Consider the following 14,060-nt stretch of genomic DNA (forward strand, 5'->3'; position numbering starts at 1 on the left):
ATTCCTCAGGTAAACATTCACCAGCCAGAGCAGGGTCTGTTTTGACCAGATTCCACAGCAGATTCTTAGAGAATGACCAGAACTCAATAATGGAGAGACAGGGATATGGAATTCTATTGCTAATGCTTACTCAGTAAATAAAACTAAACCCTCTAATCCTGTTGTTTTGATTTTTCCACCAATAAAAAATACATATTAGTTTCTCAACTGACAAAAGACTGTAATGCCTACTATATAATCTCAAGAATGACTCAATTCACAAAAAACCTTCTTCAGCTGAACTTCTACATTAAAACGTGCTCACCAAAATTTCTTCTTCCTGCAGCTTTCTGGCAATTTCAGCATCATACCATTCCTGGTCCCTGTGCATCACTCGTGATGGAGTTGAGACTGCTTCTTTCATCCCTCTCGGCTTCAGTCCTAGAAAAAAAACAATGTAATAAGGCAATCAAGTTTTTTCAAAAAAGTTGCAAAATTTAAGGTAAAAAACTCCAAAATCTTTACCTTAAATTTTCCCTTTCTTTATAACCTAACACTGACAATACTGTCACCACTCCAAAATTCAGTGGAGGGTACACTGGAAATAATTTTTTCCTAAGATTTGGAAGTGGTGGTGCAGATAATACACACACTTAAAGTTACCACCCAGCCCTGCCTGGCAAAACCTCCCCTCTCATAGTTTCTCCAAGAGCAGGAAATCAGGCAAGGAACTGTAAGGGAGGCCTTTGCAAAATAGAAAGTGAAAGGGGGAAAAAGGTAAGTTACTGAAATCAAAAGAATTTAGAGAGAAGAAAGTTATAGGGCTGAAGTTTTAAAGAAGCTAAGCTGCCAAGACTAGAGGGAATGAGAGACTCCTTTCTATCTGCCTCAGCCCTGCATACCTAACCTCAGAGGGGAGAGAAGCAGCAGCACCTGGGTGTTCTGTGACCAAGTACCCGTTAGCCACCAAGAGGTCCTGACCTGGCTTCTGCTGTGACAGTCAACAAACCCACTTGCTTTTTAGATCTTTCCTGTAGCTTTGATCAGTTTACTGTTGTTGCTAAATTCTGTGGAAGATATAACACAGAGGAAATAGAGAGCACAATGACTCTAAGTTCTATCCCTCTGAGAAAGGAACTGGCCAGGATGGGTGTGGAATTTTGGGTTTTTATTCTGGAATTTTTTATGCAGCATATATTCCTTTGGTAACTTTTAACTGAGTAGTAAATGCTAATGGCCATTTCAAAATTGTGGCTATTTCCCTCTTTTTACCTTTCTAAATAACAACTATTCAATAATGTGAATGCATTATATTCAGAAATAATAAAAACGTTTACTGCAGTGAACAAGGTTAACCATTTGAAACAGTGACTTTGGAAAATGGATTGCAGACGGGAGAAAGTTCACTCCTAACTGCCTATTTCTTTATATCAGTGGTTTGCCACCATGGCTATATACTAGAATCACTTGTGGTGCTTTAAATAAACATAAACATCTTTGACCCAAATCCCAGGGATTCTAATTTAAGTAGCCTGAAGAAATATGGCCATTAGTATTTTGATTTTTAAAAAATCTTTAACAATTGATTCTTATTTGTGATTAGCATCAGAACTACCAGTTTAGTGCATTATGTCCATCAAAATAACCATACATTAAAATGTTTTTTTATCAAAATGCCTCACCACATTTGATTTGCTTGCTTTAAATAAAAAATAAAAAAGGAAAGACATGAAAATACAACTAAATTCTGGGCAAATGAAGAGTTTAAGTTATCTGGTGAAGCCTTTCTTTGTAGAGCTTTGAATCTAGCTCCGTGGTAAATCCTAAAGCCACAGACTCATCTGCCTTCCCCACAAAAAGAGACTATTAAACATGGTTTTCTTAGCTGCAGGCCAATTAGTACATAATTACCCAGCACAGAGAATCCACTTCAACTTCTCATCGTTTCTAGAGCTACTGTATCTTATGCCAGGCTGGCCTGGTTTTCTGAGTGGTTTGGGACAATCACAAAACAGTAGCACACTCCCAAGGGTGGACCATATTTAAATGGAATATAAGCCTCCCTGAGTTATGATTAGTGTGGTCATAACTGGAAAGGAACATTTTAGGTAAAATAAATAAAATTATATAAGGAAGTTAGTATTGGGCAAAGTCAGTGGACAAGGTAGATTGCTATATCATATTCCTATCTGTGGAAAAATGGCGCAATGAGTAGCCCAAAGCCTAGTTGAGGAGGAGAGGAAAGATCACCTACTTATGCCTTGCCCCTTCAGTTTTACCATCCAGTGAAAGAAAAAATATAGTGGGATATGCTCAACTTTCTACACTATTATACCTCCTACTCTACACCAAAGAATTAACTGAGAAATATTTTAATATCTATCAAAGACACTTGGAAGGCATTCAAATGCAACAGTCTTAATTGGCTTAACAGGTTGAGAAGACTGTGACCTCTTGGCAGTTAAAAACAGAATAGTACACAGATCCACGGAACAGAACAGAAAACCCAGAAAAAACCTATAATGTATGACCATTTACAACAAAAGAGCCAAAAATATAGAAAGGGGAAAGAACAGTATAAATGGTGTTGAGAAAAATTAGACAGCCCCATGCAAAAGAATGAAACTATCTTCTACCATACACAAACACTAACTCAAAATGGATTAAAGAATTGAACATAAGACCTGAAAACCATAAAACTCCTAGAAGAAAACATAGGCAGTCAGATCCTTGACATCAGTCTTGGAGATAATTTTTTGGTTTTGACAACAAAAACAAAGACAATGAAAGAAAAAATAACAAGTGAGACAGATCAAACTAAAAAGCTTGCGGACAGAAAAACACACCATTAACAAAATCAAAAGGCAACCTACTAAATGGAAGAAAATATTGCAAAGCACATATCTGATAAGGAGTTAATATCCAAAACATATAAAGAACTCCTAAAATGCAATAGGAAATATATACGTATATGGTTAAAAAATGGGCAGAAGATCTCTAAAGACATTTTTTCAAAGAAAACATACAGATGATCAATAGGTACATGAAAAGGTTCTCAACATCACTAATTAACAAGAAAATACAAATCAAAACATCTGTTAGAATGGCTATTATTAAAAAGACAACAAATAAGTAAGTGTTGGTGAGAATGTGGAGAAAAGGGAACCATTCATTGTACACTGTTGTTGAGAATGTAAATTGGTATAACCATCATGAAAAAGTCTGGATGTTCTTTGAAAAATTAAAAATAGAACTACTAAGTTATCCAGCGATTCCCATTCTGGGTATTTATCTGAGGGAAGGGAAAACTCTAACTTGAAAGGTATATGCACCCCATATTTACTACAGCATTGTTTACAACAGCTAAGACATGGAAATAACCTAAAGCCCACTAATGGAGGGAAGAGTAAAGGAGATGAGAGAGAGAGTCATGCACTGCTTAACAATGGGGACAGTTCCGAGAAATGCAGTTAGGTGACTTTATCGTGTGGGAACATCATAAGAGTACACTTACGCAAAACTAGATGGTATAACATTCACACTAGGCATAGCCTATTCCTCCTAGGCTACAAGCCTGTACAGCAATGTTATTGTACTGAACATGAGATTAAATCAAATATAAGAGAAAATGATGTAATCGAGAGACAAGGTAAACATGAGATGTCTGAAGCTGCTGCTGGCATAACAGGATACACTGTTTTACAGCAGTTTTGTTTTTTAATAAATAAAAAGAGTACACTCTAAAACAGCGAGAAGAAGTATAGTAGATACATTAAGTCGGTAACACGCTTGTTTATTATCATTATCAAGTATTAAGTATTAAACATAACTGTATGTTATACTTTTATACAACTGGCAGTTCAGGTTTGTTTACGCCAGCATCCCCACAAACAGGTGAGAAATGCCTTGTGCTCTGACACTAAGATGGCTATGATGTCAGCAGACAATAGGGATTTTTCATCTCCATTGTATTCTTACAGGACCACAATCATATATACAGCCCATCATTGACTGAAATGTCATTACTGTATATATGACTGTATATATACAATGGATTATTATTCAGCCATAAAAAATAAAATCTAACATTGACTGAAATGTCATTACTGGCTCATGACTGTATATATACAATGGATTATTATTCAGCCATAAAAAATAAAATCTTGCCATGTGCAACAATATGGATAGACCTTGAGGGGATTATGCTAAGTGAAATAAGTCAGACAGAGAGAGACAAAAACCATATGATTTCATTTATATGTAAAACCTTAAAAAAGAAAAACTGCACTCATAGATACAGAACACATATTGGTGTTTGCCAGAGGTGGGGATGGGGGTGAGGGTAAAATGGGCGATCTTAATAGGGGGTCAAAAGGTACAGACTTCCAGTTATAAAAAAAAATAAGTCATGGGAATGTAATACATAGCATGTTGACTACAGTTAATAATATTGTGTTGCATATTAGGAAGTTGCTAAGTGAGCAGATCTTAAAAGTTCTTATTACACACACAAAAAAATTGTACCTGTATATGGTGACAGGTATTAACTAGACTTGTTATGGTAATCATTTCACAATATATACAAATACTGAATCATTATGTCATACATCTGAAACTAGCATAATGTTATATGTCAACTATGCCTCAATAAAAAGTTAGAATGTGAAGCAATATCTCCTTACGTCCCAAATAAATAGTGGGAAAACAGTTTATTTGATCTCTTGCTATATATCACTGGAACTTATCTGCATAGCCCAGAATAGTTTCTGGAACTTCAGCTAGTGTAGTCTAAGGCTGTCACTACAGATAATAGAGATGCTTTAAAAAAAACTTTAAAAGCACAGTTAATTGAAGAAAATAAACAGAATGGCTGTCCTCATTTTGGTAGCCTAAACATAGTCGGAAAACTCACTTTCAAATGGCCAGGTGAACCATATTCCAACAGTTCCACATTCATTTCTTAATCTAATTTTTGCTTGTCTTTTTCTGTTTATCATTGTCCAGAATGAGGACATAAGACCATTCCTCAATAAACAAAAATAAAACTTACTTTTAAATAAATTCTGCTAGGAAATAAGATAAAATGATAACTGATAAAATTCTTTGATATATTGCAAGAATAGTTTGTAATAAGCCAGTGACACTTGGGGAATGTCATAGCAGAAAGACACAGAAGTTTTATGACCCTGAGAGGTTGGAGGTTAACCTGCAGAAAATTAACAGGCTGGTATGACATAACAGCTCGAGAGAGAAGTTACCCTCAAAGGTGGTATGGTTTTCCTGCCCTTTAGAAGGCTGACCAATTTTATATTTAATTTAGCAATTTTATTTTGCATTCCTTTTTCAATGACTCTGTAAAATCCAGTCCTACAAATGCTTACTTAGAATGAGCTATTTGTCATCATGCTAGTTTCTTCATTATTAAGGTAAATAAAACTCTGGCCTATGCTAATAACTTTAAGAATAGACACCTGTTCTTAGTAAATATATTTTAATGAAATCCTCTGATCTATTCCAGGGGATTTGCAAAATCTAGCCTGAGGGGCTACTGAGGTGAAATTTGTAAAGTAAGTGGAATACAAAATGATAGACCAATCAGCTATGTTGTAGCCACGTTAGTACCTGCCGAGCGACACTGTTTAAACCCCTGTGCTGGTAAAATAAGTAAAAATAAACAAAAAGCATTTGCCTACAACTCCAGGAGTTGGGTATGTGAATCAGTGTCTAGTTTCATATTAGTTTCACCCTTCCTAAGCCTATTTAAGATACCCTCAAGTCCAACTAAAAGCCTTAAAGGTTAAACAGCCCTCAGAGCACACTTATAAGGTCCGATTCACACAATCAGAAAATAGAGAGGTCAGCGTAATCACCGTGTCCCCCCCCAAACCTTTAGGACTCCAACACGTCTTTCTAAATCTGGATGTAGTATAACTGACTCATAAAGCCTACTCCAGATTATATCACTTCCTCCTCTATGCCCCACAGCTCTCTGTACAAAGTCTATCTAATTTGCAATTGCTTGTTTACACATCCATCTTTTTGGCTGGAGTTATTAACCCTCCAAGGCTCAGGCCCAAGCATAAACTCCCAAACACAAAGCCTGAGGCAAGAATATTTGTGGCAGATGCTCAGTATGGCTTGCTGAACTAAATTTTCATTGTCTTTACGACCAAGTCCTTTAATAACTTAAAGGATTAACATAACAGGAAGAAGCAACTAAATCTACCTGAATCTGCAACCCAGAAACCAATTTCCAGGGCAGAAGTAGAGTTTGGCTAGGAAAACAATAAAGAAGAAAATAAGAATTGACGCCTCCTTGGTACTCGTTTCCCAATAACTCTTGCATCTCTAAAACATTTCAGTAAGAGTAAATAGATCCAGGTAAGTATGGTCTAATACCAGACAGAGCAGTGCTATGACTTACAGTTGTACAGCCACAAGGTTTCCAGACAAAAATAGAGAGAACTTTCACTGTGTCAATGATGGACTTCAGAGTTAAGCCTCAGAGATGCCAGAAATCCGAAGCTTAAGCCTAAGGTTCTCATCATTCCTATTAAACTACAGGCATACCTTGGAGATATTGTGGATTTGGTTCCAGACCACCACAACAGAGTGAGTATGGCAATATAGCGAGTCATAACCTTTTTGCTCGAGGAGGGTCTCGCCTTTAATTTGTACAAAATGCAACATCTGTGAAGTGCAATTAGGTGAAGCGCCTGCACCAAGAACTTACCTGATATTGGCACCTCAGAACACCAACTGTAGAGTTACAGTTGAGGAACAGTAGGCAGAGAAAGTAACCTAAGGCAAGGATTTTTAAACTTTAAGTACGTAATCATCTCCAGGACTAAAACAAGCCCAAACTGCCAGGCCATACTCCAGAGATGAAAATACAGAGTATCCCCCAAAAATGTATATATACTTTTAACTCATTATTAATTCCAATGGGTTAAATCTGAACAGAAAAAAAACATCAATTTAGTTATAAGCTGTTAGTGTATACATTTTTTTGGGACACCCTGTATATGTGAGACCCAGAAAACTGCCTTTTTAGGAAACAGCTCCACTGATTCTGATGGAAATGGACCGAGGCCCATAGAATAAAAAGCACTCTCTTAAGAAACTGCATCTCCAATCTCTCACTTTGCAGACAGGAAAGATAAGGGCAAGAAAATCTAGTACCTCCAGCCCTGTTGGTCTTCCAGTTAGGCAAATACTATGAAGGCAGTGCCACCAGATCTTCTGGATTCACTGAACTAAAACCAGAAATTCAGCAGCTTTGCTTTGGTATCTGAATCTCTGATGTACGATCTTGGCAAAGAAAGAACAGTATCTGGGATGGGCACCTCCACTGCAACCAGGGGCTGGAGGAACCATGTAATGAATCACAGTGCTCTCTCAGAAGACAGAAAGGGAAGATCACAAGTATTTTTCCTTCTTCCCACTGACTGAGATTAAGAAAATACCTTATGCAAACTTTGACTTCAGGTTTATTTCACACCCACGAGCAAAAACCAGAGAGAAAGAACAGGTTGCTTGAGATGCTTCTTAAATACATTTGTTTGTGTGTATACACGATACCAGGCCTTCCAACAACTGTCCTTCATTACCTGTGTCACGGAGTTGGAGCCGCTCCTGACTCTCCGAGAAGGGAGGAGTCCTGGGCCCGGGCTTCTTCTCTCTGCGCTCACCTTGCCCACGCTCCCTCCCATGTACAGCCTCTTTGCAGTGAATCCCTGCTTTCTGAGAAGACTTCGGTGAAAGCCGGTCTTGGTGTCTGGACTGTTTTTCCCAATTCTGAGTTCGATGACTACTGTTAGCCTCATGGTCATCAAATTCTGTACTCAGAAACACCTCACCACTGATCCTGGGGAGAGGTGGTCTCCGGGCCCTCTCATGACCAGACCATTTCCTTTCCTGATGTTCAGTGTGAATTGGGGGATCGTCCCTCACTTTGCGTGAGCTAGAGGACAGACATTTCTCTGGTAAACGATGCTCTTCTAGTTCTTCCAAGTTCTCTGGTGGATGTCTGGGTTTCTCCTTTCTCTGCTTCACAGTCTTTTCATCACTTTGGAGTTTACAAGACCTTGAGAATTCAGAACCCCATTCCCTTGCCCTCCTTGACCGAGGCTGGTCTGAGTGGCGGTGGAGGAATGTGAAAAACAGAAACGCAGGTTAACTTAATCGGATTATGAACTCCCTATACAGGTGAGACAGGGCCTCTACTTTAAAATGAAGAGGACCAATTTTTCAACTAAACAAACTGAAAACAGGGGATGGGCATTTAATGGAAGGATCCTGGGTACATAGCCAAAAAGGTTTAAAAATTAATTAATTAATTAATTAAGTTAATTAAGTGAAATAAATCTGGAAGATCTTGATCATGATTAGGAAGAGTTAAAGCACTTTAATATTTGCCAATAACAAAAATTACAGCCATTAAATGTTAAATTATACTTATAAAACCAATTTGGAACTGTATATGGGGGAAAAAATGGGATTTGAGGGAATCTCATAAAACAGAAAAAACTAAGCTTCGTGATTCCAGTCAGAGGCTTTCAAATATTCTTCTTGGAAATAACAATAAATCAGCATCAGAATGTTGCTAGTTTCCACGCAGTTGAGAGAAATGACCCACGGTGTTTAGTATTTCTCTACGCTTTCCCCTTAGGCGGCCAAAGCAAACATTCTGCAGTTCAGTGTGGCAGAGGGTGAAGTACAGGAGAATTTCAAGGGATTGAATGGCCCTGTTATCTTTGGATGATTCTGCTCTCAATCTTATTTGAATTGTGGCAGAGCAAAAAATTAAAAAAGGATGCCATCATGGAACACACAAAAAGGAGTCATTTCCTAAATTCACTTAAAAAACTTTATGATTCTGTATTCTTAATATAAAAACAGTGCTAAATATACAAGTCCCTAAGTTTAATACAACGCTCAAAAGCAGCAAACAGATAGGTGCTTTTATCTGGTGCAGCACAAGCACAGTGTGAAAACAAAGGAAGTAAATTAATATGCACTTTGCAAGAGCGTAGTTATTTTAACATTTCTAAGACTTTAATACATTTTCAAATTAATAAAAAGAAATCCTAATTCCATGGAAAATTGCTAAGATAGCTGGAATGAGCCATTTGCTGAGTTGCATTTGAAACAGCTACCCTAAGTTGATGGGCTATAAAGGAAATAAAGAACTATACATTTTTAGTTTCTAGGTTTTGTTATGTTTTTTGGTTTTGTTTTGCATTTTGGTTTTTTGTTTGTTTTTTAAGTTTGTTATTGTTAATCTAATAAAGGAACAGAGGAAGTAAAGATATATGCTAAACTGATGTCATAAACTTTTCAAACACTTCAAACTGTTTCTTCTTGAATTTGAAAAGAAAATTTGCTTCAAAGATGACATGTACATTAAGATGACTTCTGAAAAGTCAGTAAAAGTACTTATCTTCATAATTTATAGTTAAATTTATTTTTTACATAACAGCAAAGTTGAAACAAGAGAACAATTACTCTGTGGTTAAAAAAAAATTTATCTACTCTTTTAACCAAACTATTATTCTAAGTGTATCTTGACTAGTGAGAAAGAACCAATTGACTACTGCTGTGAATTAAATACTATAGACCAGCTATTTGGATGATGACCACATCCAGGGAACAATGGCTTACAGTGTTAACACCAGTGCTCCCAAAGAGAGCTGCATGAGTGAAGTCCGCCTTTAAGGCCAAAAGAAACAAGAAGGGGTTTGTTTTCAACATGGATTTGTGGGCTCTGATTGTTTTGTTGTTATTCTTTTTAAATTCTTTCTTAAATGTTAAGTGATATTAGTTTTACTTTAGGGAAATATGTTGCAAGAATTAAAGCAGAGGTATCAATCACTACATTTTCAGAGTTGATGGGATAAAAATACTTATTGTCTAGTTCACTTGCTGTGATATCTTTAAATCTGGGAAAGAAAAAAAAGACAGGTGGGGGAATCTGTTTGAATCCTTTAAGACCTCTGTCCAGTTAAGGATTGAGACTTGTACATTTCTTGAGACCAAGTTATTTGGCAAATATAATTAATTTCCTTATATCCGCTATATATACATATACATGCATATGTGTATATATATATGTATATATATATATATATATATATACATATTTTTGTGCCTCCATGTTTGTCTTTCAAAATAAGATAATTTTTGTTTAGATATAAAAATACTGTTATACACACATAACATTAATATAGGAATAAACAATAGTACTTGAGAGTTTATGTCTTCACCAAAATTACACTATTTCATCTTCTAACATCCATGAGAAAGATATATTATTATAATCCCAATTTTACAAATGAGAAAAACTCTTAGAGTGATTAAAATAGAGAACTTCCTAAGATCTCATGACTCCAAAGAACATAACTTTAAAACAAATCACTAATATACCTGCAATACAGGTAAGTGCCTTTGATGGAAAAACATGGATTCACAAATGAATGAGATGTACCATTTCAGTTGATATTAATCTGACAGATATTTGGTATAATTACAAATTTGTAGAAAATCTATAAATGATCATTTTTAAAAGATTTATTAAATTTTAAGTAAAACAGAAGCTGAAAAGACCACTCCTGTAATAACATACTGTGATTATTACGTAAGTAAGGAAAAATCATATTATACAAAGACAGAGACGTACAATGAAAGAATATCTCTTATGTGTTGGGAAAGGACCACTGCAGAGAACATCAGGATTGCTTTGTAAACACAAACTGGATTGTAATGTGATTTCTGTGTCTTCAACTCGGGTCTGACTCAAAGGCATATAAATAAGGATCACATGCTCAGCAATACATAATCTCTCCACAATACAACTGAAGATGAATTCCAGTATTTACATATATATGCTCAGGAAGTCACTACTTCCTATTCCCAATGCCCCCAACTCCAAAAAGTGACATATATGCCACTCTCTGTAAGTTTACAAAAGCAGCTAAAATATACACAGACTATATATTTTTTTAACTTTTAGGTGTCCCTGAAAATCCACTGAATTCTGAACATAGTCTCCTGCCCTAGAGATATGAATCAGGATGAGGGTTCTCTGGTCAAAACCACCAGGTTTGAATTACAATTCAAGTTAGTATCAGGTTTTAACAGAGAAAGGCTAAAATTAATATTTTAGTGTACTTCACTGCCATCCTAATGTTTTTATAGACTTAAAAGTTTAAAGTAGTTATTTTTATTTGCAGTAAACGTGCCTCCAGAGTAGAGTTAAAAACAAACCAGACAGCATTTCTAAGATATTAAATAAGTCTGAAGAGTAACACTTTACCTTCTGGTCTCTAGTGTATCAAAATATGGCAATAATTTTTCTTTTTAAGTAATGTACGATTGCATTAGAAAAACCAGTTTAAGAAAAATTGGTATGAAAAAAGAGCTGGGGATTTTACATATGGAAGAAGAACATAGCAAGCAATAAATGGAGAATCAACCTGCTCTCTAATTGTGCCACAGAGCTGAGCTCTACGATTATGATCAATTTAAAGCAACAATGTGACTAAGCAAGATGTACCTAAACTGTAAGAATCCTATCATCTACATATGCATTCCTTTCATTCTACTCATCAAAGACGAACACCCACTTACCTTTTTAAATGAAATTATACAGAAGCAACTGATAATTAGTTTGCAAGGGCCTTTAAAACTGTTGAACTTAAAATATTTACTCTCTAGAAGCAGCCTTAGATTTAATTTATTTGTTATCCTAAGTATGGACTCAAAGCTGAACTATAATAAACACTCATACTAGAAACTATAGGGAATGTCTTTCCTTTGACAGATATTTCAAAAGGACTGAACAATACTTGCAAATACTCATTTCCCAACACACTGAGAGTAAAGAGCCACCACCAAAATTGTCACCACCACACTGCAAACAGGGGCATTAGAAAGAGAAACTCTGAAGGGACTTCTTTCCCTCAGAAAGTTTTCTATATGGCAATCAAACAGCAAGGAAAGCATTGAGAGCAAAATAATGACCAGAGAATCATCAATTTTAATTTGTCATCAACAGGCTAAACCACTGGCGTATTTTTAAAACACAAGACGAATAGGAAAAAAACTTGGTTACCCAGTAACTGGTGTACTTTCTTTATGACTTGGGCTACTTTGTAGCTTCAAACAGCCCTGACCAGATTTTCTTGAGAAAGATCAAGCCCCGAGACTCATCCCACCATTTTCCACACCCCAGTTTATGTGCTTAGAATGTAACAACAGCATCCTCAGTGGCAACAGCACAAAAGAATGCCAAAGCTTACAAAACTGTATTGAGGCTTTAACAGCCCTAAAAATGGCTCTGATCTTCCAATAAGGAACAGATGAATTCCTTAGATTCAGACAGAATTCTGCCACAAATCTAAATGGGCCCGGGGGTCACTTTATGGACACATGCAAAGGGTCGTCTCGCAGATGAATCTAAGGACAGAGTGGGTCACGATGTAGGCAACATTACCTCCATCTTCGTAACAGTAATGCTCGCCATAAGCATTGGCTCCAGGGGACTCTGGGAAGTGTTTCTTTCGCTTCTTCTCTTCCTGTAACTCCTTTTCTTGCAAAAGGCGAGCTATGTCCTGCAAATACAGAGAATGGAAATAAATATTGGCAATGAAGAGTTTGAAATACTCAGTGTTAAAGTCAAATATCTCAACTCCTTTATGCATCATTTTAATAAATCTGTGTTACCAGGTGCCAACCACTGTACCAGGTTTATTACATTTCATGTCTTACAAAGTAATGTATCAATCAGTTAGTAAGACAGAGAGAGGTGGGACTGATAACTTGTTCTCCCAAAACTTATATCTGTTATAGTAGAATCTCCCAAATTCCTATACTTTTTACTGCAGAAGTAGGGGGGAAAATGCTAACAATTCCCTAAATTGTCATGTTTATGAAGCTCCCAACACTACATTTTCCTAAGTGGTTTGCTTTACAGAAAATAAAAAAGTTTCCCTTGCTATAACTGAATAAAAATATAAAGAAAAATTACCAACTCCAAATGCCAGCAGAAATTATTAAGCTACAGTCCAGAGACCTTATAACTGCTTTCCTACTATTGAATTGAGTCCTAATAAATACATAGTAATAAGCCATTTTCTCAATGTGAGACCCAGGAGAGAAACAAGGATGATACCCCTTCAGCACAACACATTAGCTAGTCAAAGGAAGTGATTTTAATCAAGTAGAAAAATAATAATCATAATGTCTCATGCACCTCAGCACCCAAACCTTTTCCTTTTTTAAGTTCTCAGCTCTTTTGTTTTTTCAGTAAGATTCTACCTGATGAGAACAAAGATTACCTGGGCTTGAGGAGGGAAAGAATAAAAAGATTTAGTGGAAAATAGCTGTGATAATATAACTGTGGTTTAGCTTAAGTGAATTCTCCCCCTCCTGCTTTCCTCCATTATTACTGTGCAACGAGTTCAGTCGGGTTATTTCAATATAAAGAATTTCCCCTGAAACAAGCTTATGATGGCAATTATTAGTCACAATGGTTGGATGAAGCTTAGTCACCCTTGACATAAACAACCTCATTGGTCTTGAGCCTCCTTCCTGTCAAAGGTTAGACCAGAACAGGATTTCCCAGGGGTCTCAAAGGTGCTCCTGAAAATCTTAAAGCACTACATGGAAAGCAGGTATTATATCTAACTCTTTAAAATACACATCAGCATATTTTAAAACTTTGATAAAAGACACCTGTTATCTTCCTATAACTCATGAATTTCTAGATTTACTTTGTGATAGAAGCCTTTTTTTAAAAAAGATTTTTTGTTGATTTTAGAGAGAAAGGGAGAAAGACGCATTAATCAGTTGTCTCCCACATGTGTGCCACCAGAGATCGAGCCTGCAAAGTGCCCTGACCAGAAATCAAATCGGCAACCCTTCAGTGCACAGAATGATGACTCCCAACAGAGCCACACCAGCCAGGGCCAGAAGCCTTTTTTTACATAAAGCATATAAACCTTATGAAATTAGTGTTCCATAAAACATAACTTAGGAAAGGAACCTAAAAGAATCCATAAGTGCTTTTGAAGCAATACTCC

The 14,060-nt window shown here is 36.4% G+C and overlaps 1 protein-coding gene across 1 annotated transcript in view; it reads right to left on the minus strand.

The window, feature by feature from the left end:
* The window catches only part of CCDC50 (coiled-coil domain containing 50), a 67,937-nt gene that overhangs the window by 15,401 nt on the left and 38,476 nt on the right, over positions 1-14,060 (minus strand). Inside the window, exons 5-7 of the mRNA XM_087817815.1 lie at positions 12,473-12,590; positions 7,590-8,114; positions 305-420 (exon numbers count right to left, since the gene is read on the minus strand). Coding sequence (XP_087673941.1) covers positions 305-420; positions 7,590-8,114; positions 12,473-12,590 — 759 coding nt within the window. The remainder of the gene's footprint in view (positions 1-304; positions 421-7,589; positions 8,115-12,472; positions 12,591-14,060) is intronic.

The sequence above is a fragment of the Miniopterus natalensis genome, chromosome 6 (assembly GCF_054644295.1).
Source record: "Miniopterus natalensis isolate mMinNat1 chromosome 6, mMinNat1.hap1, whole genome shotgun sequence".
NCBI lineage: Eukaryota > Metazoa > Chordata > Mammalia > Chiroptera > Miniopteridae > Miniopterus > Miniopterus natalensis.